The sequence below is a fragment of the Lichtheimia ornata genome (assembly GCF_029851405.1).
Source record: "Lichtheimia ornata isolate CBS 291.66 chromosome Unknown scaffold00036, whole genome shotgun sequence".
Taxonomy (NCBI): Eukaryota; Fungi; Mucoromycota; class Mucoromycetes; order Mucorales; family Lichtheimiaceae; genus Lichtheimia; species Lichtheimia ornata.
In genome coordinates, this window is record NW_026695356.1 from 317947 (window position 1) to 336143 (window position 18197).

At 43.6% G+C, this 18197-nt stretch overlaps 11 protein-coding genes across 11 annotated transcripts; 6 read left to right on the forward strand and 5 right to left on the reverse strand.

Moving 5' to 3' along the window:
• Positions 1 to 595: 595 nt before the first annotated feature.
• O0I10_007504 (uncharacterized protein) lies at positions 596 to 1815 on the forward strand (the record flags this gene model as incomplete). Its single annotated transcript, XM_058487520.1, has 8 exons — positions 596 to 715; positions 773 to 936; positions 998 to 1053; positions 1109 to 1204; positions 1263 to 1302; positions 1358 to 1391; positions 1447 to 1711; positions 1781 to 1815. The coding sequence occupies 8 exons, from the start codon at positions 596 to 598 to the stop codon at positions 1813 to 1815; spliced, it is 810 nt and encodes a 269-aa protein (XP_058341820.1).
• Positions 1816 to 2231: 416 nt separating this feature from the next.
• Positions 2232 to 2696, forward strand: O0I10_007505 (uncharacterized protein; the record flags this gene model as incomplete). Its single annotated transcript, XM_058487521.1, has 4 exons — positions 2232 to 2333; positions 2400 to 2455; positions 2544 to 2563; positions 2650 to 2696. 4 exons carry the CDS (start codon positions 2232 to 2234, stop codon positions 2694 to 2696), a joined length of 225 nt encoding a protein of 74 aa, XP_058341821.1.
• A 509-nt stretch (positions 2697 to 3205) lies between these two features.
• On the reverse strand, positions 3206 to 3856 carry O0I10_007506 (60S ribosomal protein L10-B; the record flags this gene model as incomplete). Its single annotated transcript, XM_058487522.1, has 1 exon — positions 3206 to 3856. One exon carries the CDS (start codon positions 3854 to 3856, stop codon positions 3206 to 3208), a length of 651 nt encoding a protein of 216 aa, XP_058341822.1.
• Positions 3857 to 4336: 480 nt separating this feature from the next.
• Positions 4337 to 5139, reverse strand: O0I10_007507 (uncharacterized protein; the record flags this gene model as incomplete). Its single annotated transcript, XM_058487523.1, has 6 exons — positions 4337 to 4578; positions 4635 to 4666; positions 4730 to 4771; positions 4833 to 4928; positions 4996 to 5012; positions 5071 to 5139. 6 exons carry the CDS (start codon positions 5137 to 5139, stop codon positions 4337 to 4339), a joined length of 498 nt encoding a protein of 165 aa, XP_058341823.1.
• A 361-nt stretch (positions 5140 to 5500) lies between these two features.
• On the forward strand, positions 5501 to 6244 carry O0I10_007508 (uncharacterized protein; the record flags this gene model as incomplete). The annotated part of the gene is made up of 5 exons (XM_058487524.1): positions 5501 to 5527; positions 5662 to 5716; positions 5790 to 5958; positions 6018 to 6102; positions 6170 to 6244. The coding sequence occupies 5 exons, from the start codon at positions 5501 to 5503 to the stop codon at positions 6242 to 6244; spliced, it is 411 nt and encodes a 136-aa protein (XP_058341824.1).
• Positions 6245 to 6412: 168 nt separating this feature from the next.
• Positions 6413 to 7045, reverse strand: O0I10_007509 (uncharacterized protein; the record flags this gene model as incomplete). The annotated part of the gene is made up of 1 exon (XM_058487525.1): positions 6413 to 7045. One exon carries the CDS (start codon positions 7043 to 7045, stop codon positions 6413 to 6415), a length of 633 nt encoding a protein of 210 aa, XP_058341825.1.
• Positions 7046 to 7174: 129 nt separating this feature from the next.
• On the forward strand, positions 7175 to 8738 carry O0I10_007510 (uncharacterized protein; the record flags this gene model as incomplete). Its single annotated transcript, XM_058487526.1, has 9 exons — positions 7175 to 7261; positions 7331 to 7432; positions 7489 to 7559; positions 7617 to 7673; positions 7728 to 7762; positions 7821 to 8209; positions 8270 to 8350; positions 8410 to 8643; positions 8715 to 8738. The coding sequence occupies 9 exons, from the start codon at positions 7175 to 7177 to the stop codon at positions 8736 to 8738; spliced, it is 1080 nt and encodes a 359-aa protein (XP_058341826.1).
• A 353-nt stretch (positions 8739 to 9091) lies between these two features.
• O0I10_007511 (uncharacterized protein) lies at positions 9092 to 13010 on the reverse strand (the record flags this gene model as incomplete). The annotated part of the gene is made up of 5 exons (XM_058487527.1): positions 9092 to 9433; positions 9488 to 9595; positions 9654 to 11504; positions 11560 to 12612; positions 12684 to 13010. 5 exons carry the CDS (start codon positions 13008 to 13010, stop codon positions 9092 to 9094), a joined length of 3681 nt encoding a protein of 1226 aa, XP_058341827.1.
• Positions 13011 to 13331: 321 nt separating this feature from the next.
• Positions 13332 to 14127, reverse strand: O0I10_007512 (uncharacterized protein; the record flags this gene model as incomplete). The annotated part of the gene is made up of 5 exons (XM_058487528.1): positions 13332 to 13441; positions 13512 to 13659; positions 13720 to 13808; positions 13882 to 13977; positions 14037 to 14127. 5 exons carry the CDS (start codon positions 14125 to 14127, stop codon positions 13332 to 13334), a joined length of 534 nt encoding a protein of 177 aa, XP_058341828.1.
• Positions 14128 to 14900: 773 nt separating this feature from the next.
• Positions 14901 to 15639, forward strand: O0I10_007513 (uncharacterized protein; the record flags this gene model as incomplete). The annotated part of the gene is made up of 3 exons (XM_058487529.1): positions 14901 to 15048; positions 15106 to 15236; positions 15316 to 15639. 3 exons carry the CDS (start codon positions 14901 to 14903, stop codon positions 15637 to 15639), a joined length of 603 nt encoding a protein of 200 aa, XP_058341829.1.
• A 573-nt stretch (positions 15640 to 16212) lies between these two features.
• On the forward strand, positions 16213 to 18121 carry O0I10_007514 (asparagine synthase (glutamine-hydrolyzing); the record flags this gene model as incomplete). The annotated part of the gene is made up of 4 exons (XM_058487530.1): positions 16213 to 16292; positions 16356 to 16444; positions 16510 to 16658; positions 16718 to 18121. The coding sequence occupies 4 exons, from the start codon at positions 16213 to 16215 to the stop codon at positions 18119 to 18121; spliced, it is 1722 nt and encodes a 573-aa protein (XP_058341830.1).
• Positions 18122 to 18197: the final 76 nt, after the last annotated feature.

Here is an 18197-nt window from a genome sequence, read left to right on the forward strand (position 1 = left end):
CGAAACAGAAACGTAACAGAAACGTAACAGAAGCGAAACAAACAAAAAAAGTCGTCACAGCAGTTGCTTGCTTCCGATTGGCTACTTATTCGTTTCGGACGTAAAATAGCCAATCAAACAGCAACCGCTGTTTCGCTTCTGTTTCGCTTCTGTTACGTTGCTGTTACGCTTCTGTTACGTTTCTGTTTCGCTTCTGTTACGCTTTCAATGTCAGCTTCAAAACCGCTCCCCTACTCATTCGTTTCGGATAATATAATGGGATCCATAGTCATATACAGTACTGTATTGGTTGTTACATTATGCAATGGGAATTGCGGTATTTGGTAATATGCTAGTGTCAGCATGTTTATTGACTCCTCATCCATTATGCATGGCAACAGTGTGCTTCTTTCATTTGTATACAATGCATCCAGCGTATCATTTGAGGTTTTTTCTTGAACGATGGAAGGATGACTAGTAGTAATTTATTCCTTTGGATGGGGGTTGGGCAGTAAAATCACATGTCAACTTGTCAGCAAAGAGTCCCCCCCCGGGGTTGATTGCCACAGTGCAGTGCAGCTTGCTTTTCTCTCTCCTCTTCCTTCTTCTCCTTAACATGAGCGACACCGTGCCACAATTGGAAACTATTGCCATTACGTTGTTCCCTTCGGGTGTTGCAGAGTTGGCATTCAATCGACCTCAACGTTACAATGCACTCTCTCCTCAAGCGTATAGAGTAAGCAATACAAAGAGCCCCACAAGTACAACGTGTTCATTGGACGACTTTTTACAGGATTGGCTCTCTGCCATTACTTGGGCTGCCAATGACGATCGCGTTAAAGTGACTATCCTCACGGGCCGTGGCAAATACTACACCTCGGGTCAGGAGTTGACTATGCCTGATTTCTCGGATGAGAATCTCCCAGCTGAACTTGAAAGACGCCAAAAAACCACCCAGTACGTATAAAAGAATCATCACCATGGTTACCAAAAGGCTTATGAGATTTGATGACAACAGCGATGTCGTGCAAGAAATGATTCGTTTCCCAAAGTTGTTAATTGCTGCTGTTAATGGTAAATCTCTACTACTACAAGCGTCGTGTCCTATCATCTCATCCTTGAGTTACAGGTCCATCCATTGGCTTTGGAACTACGACGCTTGCTTTATGTGATGTCGTTTATGCAGCTCCCGATGCTACCTTTACTACTCCATTCATGAAACTCGGTAAGGATGGTGGCTACTTTGTTATGGGGAATGGAAGGATTAATGATGTTGGAATTAGGCTTTTGTGCTGAAGGATGCTCATCGGTGTTATTCCCAAGGTAAGCAATAGCTTTATAGCAATATCAATCCCTCAATAACTTGTCCATCTTTTAGAATCATGGGACCATCACGTGCTAATGAAATGCTGGTAAGTGCCTTTGGAATGCAACAATTTCTATCTCGGTATTGATGGCGGGTATTAGCTATTGGGACGCACCTTTACTGCCAAAGAAATGGAAGATTGTGGATTTGTTAGCCGGATCATACCCAAGGAGAACTTCCGTGAGCAGATTCTTGCCATTGCCGAAGATGCAAGTGCCTTCTCCCCTGAAGCTATGAGAGTGACAAAGGATCTTATTCGTGAAAATGAGCGGAAATTCCTTGAACAAGTGAACGACGTGGAAATGGAAAGACTCGCCGAAAGAATGGCAAGCCCTGATTCGCTTGAGAGTATCTTGAAATTCGTTGGTAAGGCAACAACGCTTCAACGTTGATATCAACTTTTATTGATTCTCTTTGTCTCTCTCGCACAAATAGAAAGCTCCAAGAAGCGCAAAAAGGCCAAGTTGTAATTTGAAATGCAAGCAATGGAAATGTATGGATGAATTAGGAGTATTGGAGACAACCAAATGTAATACCTTTGTGGCACCGTGTCACCACCAAATAAACGTCCCGACTTGGACATACTTACCAACCGTTCATTGCCCGGATCATTGAAATAAAGTGCTGTGCAACATGAAATAAGCCGTCAAGCGAGAACCATGTTTGCTGTTTGGGAAAACATGTGCTATGCCAGTGTTACTTGTGGGTCTTTGATAGATGAATCAGCTCATGATATATACTTATCCACACATCTGCAAGGAGGAGTTCTAATATCCCAACATGATAAATACGGCTCTCTCCGTGTTCCCCTTTACATCCCTTTTTTTCCCTACATAGCTTTGTGCTTTCGACTTTTTCTTGGTTCTTTTCCTCTCAATTCCTCATTATGAAGGTGTCCACGTCAATTCCCGTTGCTTTCATTGTCTTGGTGTCCACGCTGAACCAATTGGCTGCTGCTCAAACAACCAGCTCCTGCCCAGCTCAAAATGTGTAAGGGCACATTCATTATCTTTAGCAAAGGACGAATAGATGATTTACATTCTGTGTTATGTAGCTTCGATCAGTGCAAGCAAAACGAGGACAATTACTTGAAAACATGTACACAATCAGGTAGGTGGTTTTCCTTCAGCATGTTCATTATTCAATTGCGTGCCAACCTACTAATAATATCATCTTTTCGTTGTTTTTCTATCGTCAGACTATGCATGCTTATGCAAGGTAAAGAACAAGGAACATTCCTTTTTGCTTTCATACATACGTAGTAGCATCATCATGATTAACAAGCAAGTGTTGTAATTGTTCAGTGGCAGACGCAAAAGGTGTCCTGCTGGGATACATGTCCCAACGATAGCCAAAAAGGGATTGAAGAAAGTCTCATGATTACCTACTGCTCGCAACCTGGTGCCAACGTGTAAGTTGCCAAATGACTGGTTACCTCCTTGCATGGCTAAATAAATGTATCCCTCGTATGTAGAACATCGGCCGTTTCCAGCACGCTTCCTTCTTCTTCAAGCGCTTCAGCAAGCCAATCTTCTGCTTCCAATAGCGCCTCTTCTTCACCCACCACGGAGCCTAACGCTGCCTCTGGTACTTTTGAGTACAATGTATCGGTCATGTTGATGGCTGCCTCTGTCGCCCTTGTTTCTCAAATCTTCCTTCAATAACAACGAACGACCCTTTTTGGTGTCCCAATCCACCTCTGTTAATTTTACCCTGTAATGACTACTACTCAATAAAGCCACCCTTATGTGTGTTTAAAAATAGTGATCATAGTATAAAGATGCCAATTGGATCATGAGTTTCACTTTTGAGAGAAAAAAAGAACATTGATTCTTTCATTCCAATGATAAACCACTATTACTAAACACGGCCAACGGCCCGGAAATAGCTATCGAGTTCACCCTTTTGAGGCACAAACTTGACATAGGATCCATCAGGTTGAAGCTTGCCTTCGGAACGAGCCTTGAGGTATTCATCACGCTTGAGTGGTGTGAAACCCCACTTGTTGGAGATGATGATCTTTTGCTGTCCTGGGAACTTGTACTTTGACCGCCTTAATGCTTCCATGACTACCGCCTTGTTGCTATCCTTGGTGCGAATGGAAAAGATAACTTGACCAATATTGACTCGAGCCACAAGGCCTTGTGGTTTGCCAAATGCTCCACGCATACCTTGTTGTAATCGATCGGCACCTGCACACGACAACATTTTGTTGATACGAATAACGTGGAAAGGATGTACTCGCACACGCATATGGAATGAGTCTTTGCCAGCATTCTTTACAATGTACTTGTTGGCACAGATACGACCGGCTTCCAAGGCTTCAGATGATAGCTGTTCGTATTCATTTGACACCAAATGAATGCAAAGTGGAAAGTCATCAACGTGTGCCTTTTTGCGACCTAGGTCATATATCCTGATCTTTGGATCAGGGACACCACGGCAGTATCGGCTTTTGGGATATGGCTTGTTTTTGCAGTAACGATAACAACGAGCAGGACGACGACCCATGGTATCAACTAATGTCGAATTAAGGAGGATGCCTCTCTACGTCCTCAACACCTCTTTTATAGTGTAGCTCTGCTGACAAATGCAGCATGAAACTTTCCAAATTCATCCACCGCTCCTGTTATTAATCAATCCATGAGCTATATGGTAGACTACAATCTACCGCAGCATCTGATGCTTTCCAAAACCAGCGGAGCATCATGTTTCATGCCGCATACCCATTGACATTTGTTATTGCATTAGCCTTTTGCAACACTACTTGCCATGCTTGGTTGAACTCCGACGACGCAGTACAAGTTATGTGTGCTCTTTCACATGAGAATCGACCATGGAACCAAAGGTCCAAACTACTCGTACTATCATCATTGAGGCCCTTTGTTAGGTATTAAAGAACACTTCCATCATCCATTAGAACCCAAATTAACGGGAATGTGGTATAAAGACTCGTATGTGATACGACAATGAAGCCATCAACAATGTTTATTACGCAAGGAATCTTTTGTTATCCTTATGCCATTGCTCAAGAGAGACATCTGGATACACGGCAAAAGCGTGTCTCGATGGATCCGGACTTGGAGCAATAGCCCAGTTCGCTTTGGACTCGTCGTTCAGCATGATGTGATACACGTCATTGTAATCCACATACGGGAGCGGCGTGTCGATGGAGCAAGCAAGAGGATAAATGTAATCTGCATAGCTCTTATCATAAGCGTACAAATGGCATCCTATATAAAAGATGATTCAGCAAACCTGTATTATCATTGTCATCAGCGATGCTTACCACATTGCCCACAAAAATAGCGGATGTTTCCACTGCAATATGCCCACCAGGTATAAGCCAATCCATACAACAGCCTGTATCATGCACACACGTACCATAGTTCTTTTGTTTTCTTATCTCTCAGGGCACGGTATTCTCTGTCGTTGTATTGCATATAAGTCTCTATAGCATAATACACGCCCAAACGTTTTAACGTACCGCAAGTTTTCTTCACCCTCCACAGTCAAAGTGTTTTTCAAGCCCATGATATTGATAGCAAATCCTCCTCCACCGCTGGTCTTGCGACAAATAGAGCTACGTCCAAGTTATTACATACGTTGGTGAAGGTCCATTTCGCGTGCCCACAAAGTCGATTGGTTACCAGTAGCAACGCATAAACTTTCTCAAAAGGATGATGAGCACAGGTGTGATGATGATCATACATTAGCATACATACCGGTGAAGGTGTATGGCTTTTGAAGGAGTAGGTAACTGCTCCACAGTGGCACGATCCTCTTAAATCCATGGTTGTTGAACGAACAGAGAAAAAGAGATACAAAGAATGTGGGAAAGTGTAGGAGGGTGGGAAGGTTTTATGCAAGCGAAAAATGACGTCAATGAAGAATGATCTTCGTTGGAGATGTGTGGTTCTCCGAGGATAATTCTTGTGAAATGTAAAGCCCTCATTGTGCACCACGTTCAAAAGGAATAGGCTCGTTTAAGTAAAGGATGTTGGACGTGTGGATTGGATTATTGCATGTATCAGCAGCAGCAGCAGGAAGGAGGAGGAGGATGTTAGCGGACAACCAAAAAGTCCAAGGTGGTGGTGGGTGCTCACTCTAGTGAAGCCTAAACGGGCAAGTAAGTTCAAGCTCTCTTTCTCAACCATGGTCAAGTTCATCAAGGCTGGCAAAGTACGTACAATGGACCAAAGATTCATGGATGGATGAATAGGTGGATGGATGGATGGATGGATGAATGAATAGAATCGATGGATGGATACGAGACTATTATGGCAGGGATGTGGCTAATCATTCATTCGGAATAGGTTGTCGTTATCTTGCAGGGTCGCTATGCTGGCAAGAAAGCCGTTGTCGTCCGCAGTACGTTACGTTTCCAATGCGACCATGACATGCGATAGAAACGAGCACTGAACTATATACATTGCTATTACAGACCACGATGAAGGCACCAAGGATAGACCTTACGGTTATGCAGTTGTCGCTGGTGTCGAACGTACTCCTTTGAAGGTGACTCGCGCTATGGGCAAGAAGAAGGTTGCCAAGCGTAGCCGTGTCAAGCCTTTCATCAAGATTGTCAACTACAACCACATGATGCCCACTCGGTAAGATGCATGGATACGTATATATGTAGATCATCCCATTAATTGGATCGATCCTATAGTTATGCTTTGGAGATGGAACAAATCAAGGGTACCGTTGCATCCGAGACTTTCAAGGATCCTGCACAACGCGTGGAGACCAAGAAGGTAATACAACAACATATAAATGTATGGCATCAAAGGACGTTTTATTAACATGGCATGTGTGATCTAGGTTATCAAAAAGTTGTTCGAAGAGAGATATCAGACTGGCAAGAACAAGTGGTTCTTCAACAAGCTGAGATTCTAAGCATATCTACTTCCTTATTATTGCATAAAACAACAACAAGCATTGGTGGTTATTGATGAATGATGTGAAGCTTTTTTTACTGTAAAACGATGGATGATACAATGTGTGTGTGTGTGAATTGGTTTGTAGGTTTGGGAGGATGGGAAAGTTGTTGTTGTTATACTGAATCTACAATCGTCTTGCTTTCTTGGGTCGACATCCACCAAAAGGCACAGGAGTTGCATCCGTGATACGTTTGATGTTCCACTTTTCGCCTACGAGGGCTTTGAATGCTGCTTCTCTACCGGGACCGAATCCTTTGAGAATGACATGGATGTTTCTAGGATTCAGATTCTTGGCTGCCTTCTTTTCTAAGAGTTGCAATGCTGCTTGATGGGCAGCTTCGTATCCACTGCGAGCAGCCTTTTTGAATCCAGCGGATCCGCCTGAGGTGGTGATAAGAGGCGAGCCATTGGGTCGTGTAAGGGTGATGATGGTGTTGTTTGGCGAGGCATTGATATGTAATTGATAGTTTTCTGAAGCACGGGACAATTGTTGAGTGATGCTATTCACATCAAAGTCTGACGAGGAGTCTTTTTTCTTTTGTGCTTGTGCAGCATGCTTGATAAGGTTGCCAATGTTGGACGATGCTTCTTCCTGGGGCGATGTGTTTTTAAGAGCGTCGAGAATGCCGATAACCTTGGCACTGTCACCGGTCGTCGATGCTGTGGAAGAAGAAGAGAATGCCGTACGAGTGGTGCTCAAGTGACGAATGGCGCAAGAAGCTATCCCCTGAGTGGCAAGTAACCGAGTTGTCAACATGGTAAAAGTACAAAGAAATCAACAGCGGGAAAAAGCCACTACCCATGGAAATTAATTGTGCTTGGATGAAATCTCAGTCTACTACAACCACCAGAACACTCACACCTTTACACACACACATACAACACCATGGCACTACAAGGTTTTTGGGGTCTGCAACTCACTCCTGGAAAGTCATACAGCCAGATCGCGTCTTCCACCTTCTGCATTACCATGGTGAGTTGGCATTATCCCGTTTCTTATCCACCTTTCCTCACCATCGATCGTTGCGATCTACGTATCTAGGCTGCCGTCTCTGATTCAAAGGTCAACAAGCCAACTCGGTCGTCTGTTTGCATAGTCGTCGATGATATGGAATACGTCTTATGTACACTCGTTCCTGGACAAGTAAGTTGATGTCGTTTGCCTATCATGGTCTCGGTGCCTCATATAGTGTAAAATAGATCGATCAACAAGAATTGAATCTCACTATCGTTGAAGGTGAAGAGGTGTCTTTTACTGTCAAGGGCAAATCGTAAGTAGTTGGTATAAGCGAAGGAGAGGATCACGAAGCTCATCATCTGTATCCTAGAACGATTCATTTAAGTGGAAATTATGTGGGATCTCAAGAGGATGAAGATATGGAAGGGTAAGCTCGTATACTTCTTCCAGGTACATCAAAGATTAACGGGAAATGTTATAGGGAATTGCCTGCCAATATCACTCGGGAAGAATTATGTAAGTTTGGATGTCATATGTATTATACTCAAAACGAGATCTAAGTGATGTATTGTAGTATCTCTTTTGAGCCAACAAGGAAATTTGGATGGAGGAATCGAAGAATCCGAGTCAGACGAAGACATCTCAAACGAATCGGTTGCATCTGATGAAAGCGAGGACATGGATATTGATGTGCCACAACGCGAACGAAGAATCCGATTTGCAGATGAAGTGGAACAGGAGCAGCAGGAAGAGGAAGAGAAGAAAAAGAAGGAGAAGAAGACGGCCCAACCCAAGAAGAAGGAAGAGCAACCAAAGGAAGCTGATCAAAAGGAACCATCCAATGTCCCTTCAAATAAGCAAAACCAGCAAACGAAGCGAAAGGCACCTGCAGATGATGATGAAGCTACACCAGTGAAAAAGGCCAAGGCAGAACAGGAAAAGCCAAAGAAGAAATCAGAAAAGGTAAGGTGGAAACCACCATTCTTGACGACACCTTTTATGTTGACAACGATGCAAAAATAGGTCGTCACCCATTTGCCAAGTGGCATCACAATCGAAGAAACCAAGGTTGGTCAAGGAGTATCTGTCAAAAAAGGCAACAAGGTAAACAAAGGGATCATGACAAGGTGTGTGTCATTGTGTTAACGTCTTTGTGCTTGTAGATTGGTGTTCGATACATTGGCAGAGTAAAGGGAGGCAAGATCTTTGATAAGAACATCAGCGGCAAACCTTTCTTTTTTGCTCTCGGTCGTCAAGAAGTGATCAAGGGATGGGATGAAGGCATCACTGGTATGAAGCTTGGCGGCGAGCGGAAATTGACCATTCCACCAGCTCTTGCATATGGCAAACGTGGATCTCCACCATTAATCCCACCAAATGCAACACTTGTGTTTGAGGTAAGCACTATCGTAGAAATCTTTTGAGATGATCACGGAATCGCTAAAAGCAATTTCTTTTACAATGCTAGGTTAAATTGGTTTCTCTCAATTAAGCAACAATGAACATGAAATAGAACGTAGAAACCCTCACATTTTTGCATCTTGTCTGCGTTGTACAATGACACCCTTTACATGTTTGCATAAATCACACGGATATGATACCGATGTTTGGAATCGTGATCGATGAACGTAAGCGTAATAACGCCTTGAAAAAGCCATAAGATATGGATCATGCATTATCCTTGTGACACCCAACAGCATGAACGGTAGTACTAGTTGCCTTTTATCAATGACTTCATATTACAGTGTAATGGATGACGATATTAAAGAGTAAGAGGTACAAGAGATGAGGATGAAAAGAATGATGAAAGGAGGAGGGAGTGCAAAACTAAGAATGGTAGAGCTACTAGACGACAATCTTCAAAGGTACCCTTCCAATCATGGATTTCAAAATCTTGACCCATGCCTCGCTTTCACGCGCTTCGTCGCAAACGGCATCTACATAGGCATCGGCAAATACAATCCTAAAGAATCCACGCCCTGTTTCTTCGACGATAGTATTTTCCTGGAAAACGCGGGTATCAGGGACATCCTCCAGAGTGACAATGATTTGATCCGAAGAAGCTACCAATCGCACAGCATTGGCAATGTCGTATTGGACCTGGGGAATATAGGATGCTGAGGCTGCTTTGGAGTCATAGCCTATCAATTGGCTACCGATCAATCGGCAATAGTACCTATCCCAGAGCTGTACACATATTGGTTAATCATATACTATCTTATTGTGAGATGAGTTACTTACTTGTGATCCTGGTGCACGCATAGAAAGGAACCCGCTATGCCAACAAGTATTGTGCCATTGTCGGATACGCAGCGCCAAATCACATTCACGCATACTCTTGGGAATTGGCTATGATGCCATTTGTTAATCCACATTGTATTATGGTTTTAAATGATGTAGTACATACCAGAGATGGATCTGAAAGAGGCAAATAAAGCATCTCAACGTTCAAATTGCCCACCACCTTGAGCATGTGTTGTTCACGAGACGAGCGTGCAAACCACGAATTGAAACAATCAAAGCTAGCACCATACGTCTTTTGATTACAAGCCTGGATCATATGACCAAGAGCAAAACGTGTTTGACCAATAGCACCATCCTCTGGGTGAACGTAAGCTGGCAATGTTTCACGTTGTTTACGCACGGAAGTGAGCCACTTTGATAAACCAGTCTTGGGTCGTACATGAGGATCGGGTCGTACATGCAAAGATACGGTGATGATCATATCAGGTCGTGCATCCATAATGCATTCATAGTCAAATACGACTCTGTCATTGAGCACTTCATAGCGAGACATGTACTCGTAATCACCATCGCTCACCACGCATCGTACATAGGTCGTTAATTTGGGTGGTACAGGGAGCAAGACACCATCAGCACTGCTAAGACGCACATACAATTTGCCAAATGCTGATGTAGATTGGCCTGGGTCATTCTCCACAGGAGGTAAAAGATCCAATTGTAATGGTGATGATACTTCTTCATGTTGCTCATCTTGTTGTTGTTGTGGAGGAGATGGCGGTGGATGTTGATGATCGTTGCTTATGGATTGTTGTTGTTGCTGCTGCTGTTGCTGCTCACGTGTCATCACTTCCTGCTCTTGATCAGGTTCCAATCGTGGTTGATACTCCGTTTGCTTAGGATCCTTCAGCTGTAATTCCTCATCATCTTTACGGGTAATAAACTCCTCAAATGCATCCTGTGCTGGTCGATGTTGTGGAAGACGATGACTTGCATAGGTAGTGGATGCAACAGAAATGCTACCAAATTGCTGATCTTCTTGTTGTTCATCGTGCGACTCATTCAAGACCATCGATTGCTGCTGATGATTATCGATACGTTCATGTTGTGTGGATTTGTTGGTGTACATGTCATCTTGTTCGGTTGTCTTTTGCTGTTCTGGAGATGCCTGTTCGAAATCACGTGAGGCTGATTCGACTTGTTGAGCTGTGGCAGGTTGCTCTGATGTTGGACTACTATCATGCTGCGTTTTCCAAAAGCCATCATCATCACCACTATCATCATTGAGAGAACGTGCTGTAAAAGGCGATGCTGTTGCAGGCCATGTGTCAACACTATCAGCACCACCTGACATTCGTTGATTGGGACTAAATGATGCCGATGGGGTACTTGATTTGACCGAGAAATCCTCATCATCGTCATCATCTTCGTCCTCCTCCACAATATGGATGTTGTTTTCTTTTCCATAATCGTTCATAGATGTCATGGTATCCAATGTCACAGAATGACGTAAAGGCGATGATGACAAGGGTGGTTGCTCTTCTTGCTGCATTTGGTGTTGTTGACGAGATCGGGAACCCCTTCGTTCGGTGGGTGATGCTGCTGCCCAATCCTCATAGCTATCAAACCATTGCTCACTATCCGCTTCACTTTGGTTGCTATAGCGATGGTTGTCGTTGCCCTTGCTTAACACCGCATCCCAAGAACTCACTCCAACAGACCAATGGGACCGTTGGCTGCCACTCCATCGTCGTGAATCATCACCTTCAGCAAATGGCTTGGAGGGTGGTTCAAGATCATCGAGAGCTGCTATCGGATCACGTGTTGCTGGTTCATCATCAGTCGTTGTAGGCGCTGTTTCCTCTTGTTGTTGATTTTCAACATGCTGAGTTGGTTTGTTGTTGCTGATATCCACCACATCAAGTTGCTGCGTAGTAGTAGGAGTAGTAATCTTCTCTTGATCCTCTTCATCATCAATCGCTGTTGTTGATTCCGATACAGCTTTATTGTCATCTTCCTATAGATAGCATGATTAATCGATCACCTTATTCAATGAAAGATTCAATATTTACCTTTTCTGTTTCTTCTTGGGATGGTATCTCAACAGCCGTTTTAATGACTTGGTCCTCATTGTTCTCCTTTTGAGGAATTGGCACATCTTTTTGCTGCATCTTCTCAACCTCTTGATCCAGTCCTTTGGTTTCATGCATCTTCTCCTCACGAGGTGGCTCGGGCGCAACTTGTTCAACCAGTAGGGATGGCACTGCTTTGATTTCAGGAGTCACCAAGTCATCATTGCTTTCTGAGGATGGTTCTTGGGTCTGAGTTTGTTCCTTGCTGCCCTGATCATTATTCTCATCATTGTCATCGCTCTCCTCTTCCTCATCCTCTTCTTCCATAATCGATTGCTCTTTAAGAGGTGATGATTTCGCTACTGCTGCTGCATTACGAGATGATGATGGTGACGATGAAGGTTGTTCAGGTTGAGTTTGTCGAAATACGCTGGAAGAGACATACGATTTGTTTTTGAGAGAAGAAATGATCTTGGATGTACGACGAGGATAATCTTCTGAATTGGTGTCTCCATTATCATCATCGCCAACGCCAACAACTCCTCTAGGGATAGCAAGGAGCTTAGTTGTGGTGGTGTTGGTGTTATTGCCGCTATTACTGCTATCATTACTGCTGCCATTATTATCACCAGTTGATCTCAAAAAAGCGTTACGTGCCAGTGGAGATGTCTTTTTGATCGAGGGTGGATCCGATTGTTGTTGTTGTTGCTGTTCGAATTTCTTAAAGAGTGGATTATTCTTTACAGCTGATCTTTTGGAAAGTAAAGCGATATCTTGTTGACGACGTTGTTGTGTACTTTGACGCTTGTTCTTATTAGGATCGTCGGGTGTTGATTCTGCCATTGCACGAAGTTGCCTGAATCGGCTGTTGGTGGGCCGCTTTTGTGCAACGTCGTTTGGCAGGTGGCCCATATCATTACGCTTGTCGATCGATGCTCCACGCTCTATCAGCTGATCCATTGTTCTCGCTTGACCCAAGAATGCTGCCAAATGAAGCGTTGTATTATGACATGCGCCCCATGTACGATTATTGAGATCATCCTCACGTGCATTCTAAGTACGTTACAATAGGTTAGTCTATAGCGTAGTAGGATTGTGTGTGTGTCTGTGTCATTTTAACATACTTTGATAAGAAAATTGAGTAATCGAGAACGTTTTTGCTGTGCCAAGGAAGCACCTTGTTTATCACTCTTTTCCAAATGATCCAACAACATGTAAGGTATCGCTGCCAACTCGTCACCCAAGGATGGACCCAGCATTTGAAACCGTTCCAGTTGCGCTGTCAAATGAGCATAGTCGGTATCCACGCGTGTCTCTTTGTTATCGAGAGGATGCCATAATAGATAAGGATGTTGGCTGTATAGACGCTGTGTTCGTTCAAGGTCGACATTCACAATGGCCTTTGTCCATTCTGTTACTAGGGACGAATCAGGTACGATCGCATTGTCCATAGCCGACGACTTTCAGTAAAGGAGTGGAGGAGGTAGAAAAGAAGGAAAGGAAAAAAGTATATTAAAAAGTGAAAGGAAGGGGTGGACCAGAAAAGAGGAATAAAAAAAACTCTGTAATTGCCACACAAGGAGGGGGGGAGGAGAGGGGACATATACAGTAGCAGCTGCACGCTCACATACGATATCATCTACCCAGCAAGTAAGCCTTGTGTACTCTCTGATCGCAAGGTCCATTACTCAATTTGGCAGCACACCTTGAAGTTTTATTAACAATCATCCGCGTACTTTGAAGATAGCTGATCGTAGTAATAATTGAATCTTTTATGCAACCACGGTGTCGTATTGTATGCCTTTGAGTGCACCTCCAGCCATTGTTCGTTTGACGTTCATCTCGAATCCCTGCCTGTTTTGCTTCAAGTCTTCTGCTGCCTCTGTAGATGTCCATGAGTTAGAGGACCATCCTTCCTTCCTTCCTTTTATATGTGAAATTAAATACTTTACCTTTATTCAAAGGATCATCAGCATTGGGCTCCAAGAACAGGTATTGCAAACCGACAAGGACAGAATGTAATGATAGAACAGGCTTCCAGTCCTCGCGCAGGATGTTGAGACAGATGTTGCCATCCAGATCAATGTTGGGATGATATATCTATGCAACGTATTGTGGTCAGCTGGATACCATCCGACATTATCGTCCACTCATCAATACCTTTTGCTTGCAAAGCACTTTTGGTGGCTCGTGTGGATAGTTGTTGTTGATATTAAACGTGAATGCAAAATGACCACCTGTGTAGAGCCCTGTAAAATGAAGCGTAGCACACACATGAGTCCCTACCCTATCCCACCCATATAAAGACATAGATGATACTACCTTCGTCAGGACTGATAGTAACGTTGAAATGCAAGATGTCTTCAGGATTGGGGAAGTCGAGTTTGATGGTCGAAGGAATCTCAAGCTCTGCCAAGTCTAATAGGACAATGGCGTTAGATCATGGTGCACTTCTTGAACAAGTAGATTGCAAATACCTTTCTGTACACGGATTTGAGCAGCACTGGTCTTTGGTTTCTTCTTCTCGGCTGCGGCCTCTTTGGCCTTCATGCTCCAAATTTTGATCATGGTGTGTGTGTGTGTATGCAATGTAAAAGGAAAAGAGAACGGCAAGGATAAGCCCGTTTCCGATTATCGGAATCACTGCCAATGATGATGACGGGGCTGCTGTGAGAATGAGTAACACATACACCACTTTGCAAATCATGCACCCCCTTTCTTTGCTATAAAGAAGGCATACATTGTTGTTGACCATCAAAGCGCATAATAAAGTGTTCTTTGACAACCCCAAATCAACACATAAACAACAACAGTGTCTCTCACAAACATGACCTACCACTTTTATTGCATCTACACCTTAGCATACAAGTAATTCATGAACCATGGCAACGTGTATGGATCATGTATTTTACAGCCATTGATAGAGGAAGGAATAATACCACTCTACTTGCTCGTGAAACGGTATCTAGCACTAGATACATACATTATCCATGCACGTCGTCTCATTAATATGCAGCCTGCCCATGGTTGGTGATGTATCACATCCAACTTTATAGTTGCATCTAAAAGACTTTTAGCATCTATGGGTCCCTTTGTGCTATTTACCTATGATACAGCTATCCATGCAGTTGCGCAAGTATGCTTGCACTGTGAATGAATGAAGCAAACAAATGTTACGCGCATGCATGTGTTTGGCTTCCCATGTTACACAGGGAACTTTCGATTCCTGTTATTCGCGTCCCACTAGAAAATCCAGATTGGTCTGAAGACATTTTACTCGCTTTTCTTCCCTGCAAACGAGCAAATACCCCAACTTCTTTTGTCACTGATACACATACGCCATGGGATGGGTCCGTAGTAAACCACCAGTGGAAATCCAACTACCAGAAAATGATGCACGTATCCTCGCAAAGTATGAGCACCGTGCCAAGCAGTTTGATGAAATGATCAAAATATGCTGCTGTTGGATCGGATACGATGTCCTACTTGGTAACGAGACATGAAGTTCCCAGCTGATCCTATCCATTACTTATCAAGAAAGGCTAGATTTTATACCCGTCGTGGGCAAGATTATTTCTTTAGGCTTCTCGCTTTCCATGTATAACCTTGCATGCAAAACAGTTCTTCCACGAGCACTACGACGTCGTATGCTCTATCACATCTCAGTGGACTTTGTGGTAAGTGACAAAAGCCGCCTTCAGCTGCAACGCTCATTATGCATCTTCTTGTTACTTATTCTTCATTATGTCATGATAGTTGGGGTTGATACCTATTCTAGGCATTGTTTTGACGGCATTGTATAGAGCCAACACAAAGAATGCCCGATTATTACGGCGGTTTTTGTATCAAAGAGCAGAGGCACGACAAAAGCAAGAACAAGAAATGAATCAAGGTGGCATAGGATCATCATCACAGCAGCAGCAGCAACAAGAATCACCATCCACAGCATCTGCACCGGCAGCAGTAGAAGCAAAGGACAAGCAACATACATCTCCACCCCTACCACCTAGACCCTCTGCAACACCTCCAGTATCTTCTTCATCTTCTCCACCTCCAACACCACCGCGTAACAACACTTAAGAGAAAAAAAAACCAAAATACCCTTGTTGAAATAAATCATGTATGCCAAGTGATCGACGTCGTCACTTGAGCCATCCATGCGCCACACAAACACCACATACATGCAAAAAGTGAGACCAACAAGTTACCATTTTGGGAGGTTGTACCGGGTTTATATTGTTTTCCCCAATACCCGGGTTGGCCCAACGTCAACGTCACTGGTAATGAACACCAAATGATGACCGCTGCCTAAAATGCGAAACATCATTGGGGGTTTTTCTTAAGGGTTTGTCTACCGCCACCCCCAGGCTGTAGCAAATCCATTTGTTCAGAGGTACTTTGATGAGGATATCAATTTACATGTACATAAAGTAAAAGAAGGCTCTTCATAAGTATCCATTAAGAAGATTGAGGCATAGGATTCGCTGCCAAGTGTGTAGTAAACACCTCCACCTCTACGTCTATTGATGTACCACCCACCTCCTTTCATTCAGGGGATAGCGTCGAAGACTTGATAACCCATGCTCATCTAAAGTTTATATTTCTCATTGGCCTTATCCATCTTTTTTCACTTGCTGCATTACACTTTTTACCATGTGTGGAATATTTGCTGTATACAATTACCAAGGTGATGTCGAGGATTTTCGACAACATGCCTTGTATTTGTCCAAAAAGTATGTATCTTACCATGCACGTATCTTGATCCTTAATCCGCTAAGTCGTTAAATTGTGATTAGAATAAGGCATCGTGGGCCTGATTGGTCTGGATGTTATACTACGGGCAACCATATCATCGCCCATGAACGCCTTGCCATTGTTGGTGTTGGTAAGTCAACAAGAGCACGAAAGCTATCGTGTATTGTGGAAAAAGTAACGGCTTTATTGTATCAGACACGGGTGCTCAACCGATTACCAATGATGACAAGACATTGGTGCTTTGTGTTAATGGAGAAATCTATAATCATAACCAGCTACGTAAAAACCTCAAGCGCAAGCATCACTTCAAGACTCATTCTGACTGCGAGATTATTATGCATATGGTAAATCATGATACGTAGGAAGCTATGTATGATTCAAGTAAACTAACACCATCAAAAAGTACGAGGAAATGGGTATCGATCTCGTGCAGCATTTGGATGGCATCTTTTCTTTTGTATTACTGGATACCAAGCGAAATCGTATCATTGCAGCTCGTGATCCAATTGGGGTAACAACCTTGTACTATGGCTGGAATTCGCGTATGCCTGGCGCTGTCTACTTTGCATCCGAACTCAAGGCCCTTAACGAGGATTGCGACAAGATCTTGACGTTTCCACCAGGGCATGTCTATGACTCGGATAAGGGTAACGAACCAACTCGGTGGTTTAACCCATCATGGTGGGATCCTGAGAGGATACCACGCACCCCCATTGATTATAAACAATTGCGTCAAGCTTTGGAAGCCTCCGTGCGAAAGCGATTGATGGCTGAAGTTCCTTATGGTGTGCTTTTATCAGGAGGATTGGATTCAAGTTTAATCGCATCGATCGCTGTACGTGAAGCACGTGCCCTTGCTGAGCAAAATGGAAACAAGAAAAAAGGTGGTGGTGATGAAGGCGACGATGATGAGGATGGGTTAAGCACGCCATGGTTGCCGCATCAACTCCATTCATTCTCAATTGGACTTCCAGGATCTCCTGATTTGGCAGCCGCACGTGAAGTGTCTGAACATCTTGGAACGACGCATCATGAATTTACATTTACTATTCAAGAAGCCTTGGATGCCGTGTTTGACGTCATTTACCATCTCGAGACGTATGATGTGACCACCGTGCGTGCATCCACACCCATGTATTTACTCGCACGTAAAATCAAGGCCATCGGCGTCAAGATGGTGTTGAGCGGTGAAGGTGCTGATGAATGTTTTGGTGGATACCTCTATTTCCATGCTGCACCCGATGATGCTGCCTTTCATGCGGAAACCATTTCACGCGTCAAGAATTTGCATTATGCCGATTGCTTACGTGCCAACAAGTCCACCATGGCCTGGGGTTTAGAAGCACGTGTACCTTTCCTTGACAAGGAGTTGCTCGAACTTGTCATGAACATCGATCCAAGTGACAAGCGTCCAACGAACCAATACATGGAAAAGTATATCTTACGCAAGGCATTTGATACATCCGATGAGCCTTATACAACACCTTATCTTCCAGACAGCATCTTGTGGCGTCAAAAGGAGCAATTCTCTGATGGTGTTGGGTACAGCTGGATCGATACACTTAAGCAAATTAGCAGTGACAAGATCTCGGATGAAGAATTCAATCATGCGGCTGAGCGTTGGCCCAAAGACACTCCCACTACCAAGGAAGCATACATGTACAGAGCTATGTTTGAAGATTGGTTCCCACAAGAAGCATGCACTGCTAGCGTTGTGCGTTGGGTTCCACGTGCTGATTGGGGATGTCCCGAAGATCCATCAGGTCGTGCTCAAAAAGCACATGAAGCAGGCTATGCTTGTGCTTAAATCATCCCGTCAGCGTTTGATAGTAGTAATGTAATAGCAATTATGTGTGTGTGATATCCAACAGCGCTTTAATAAA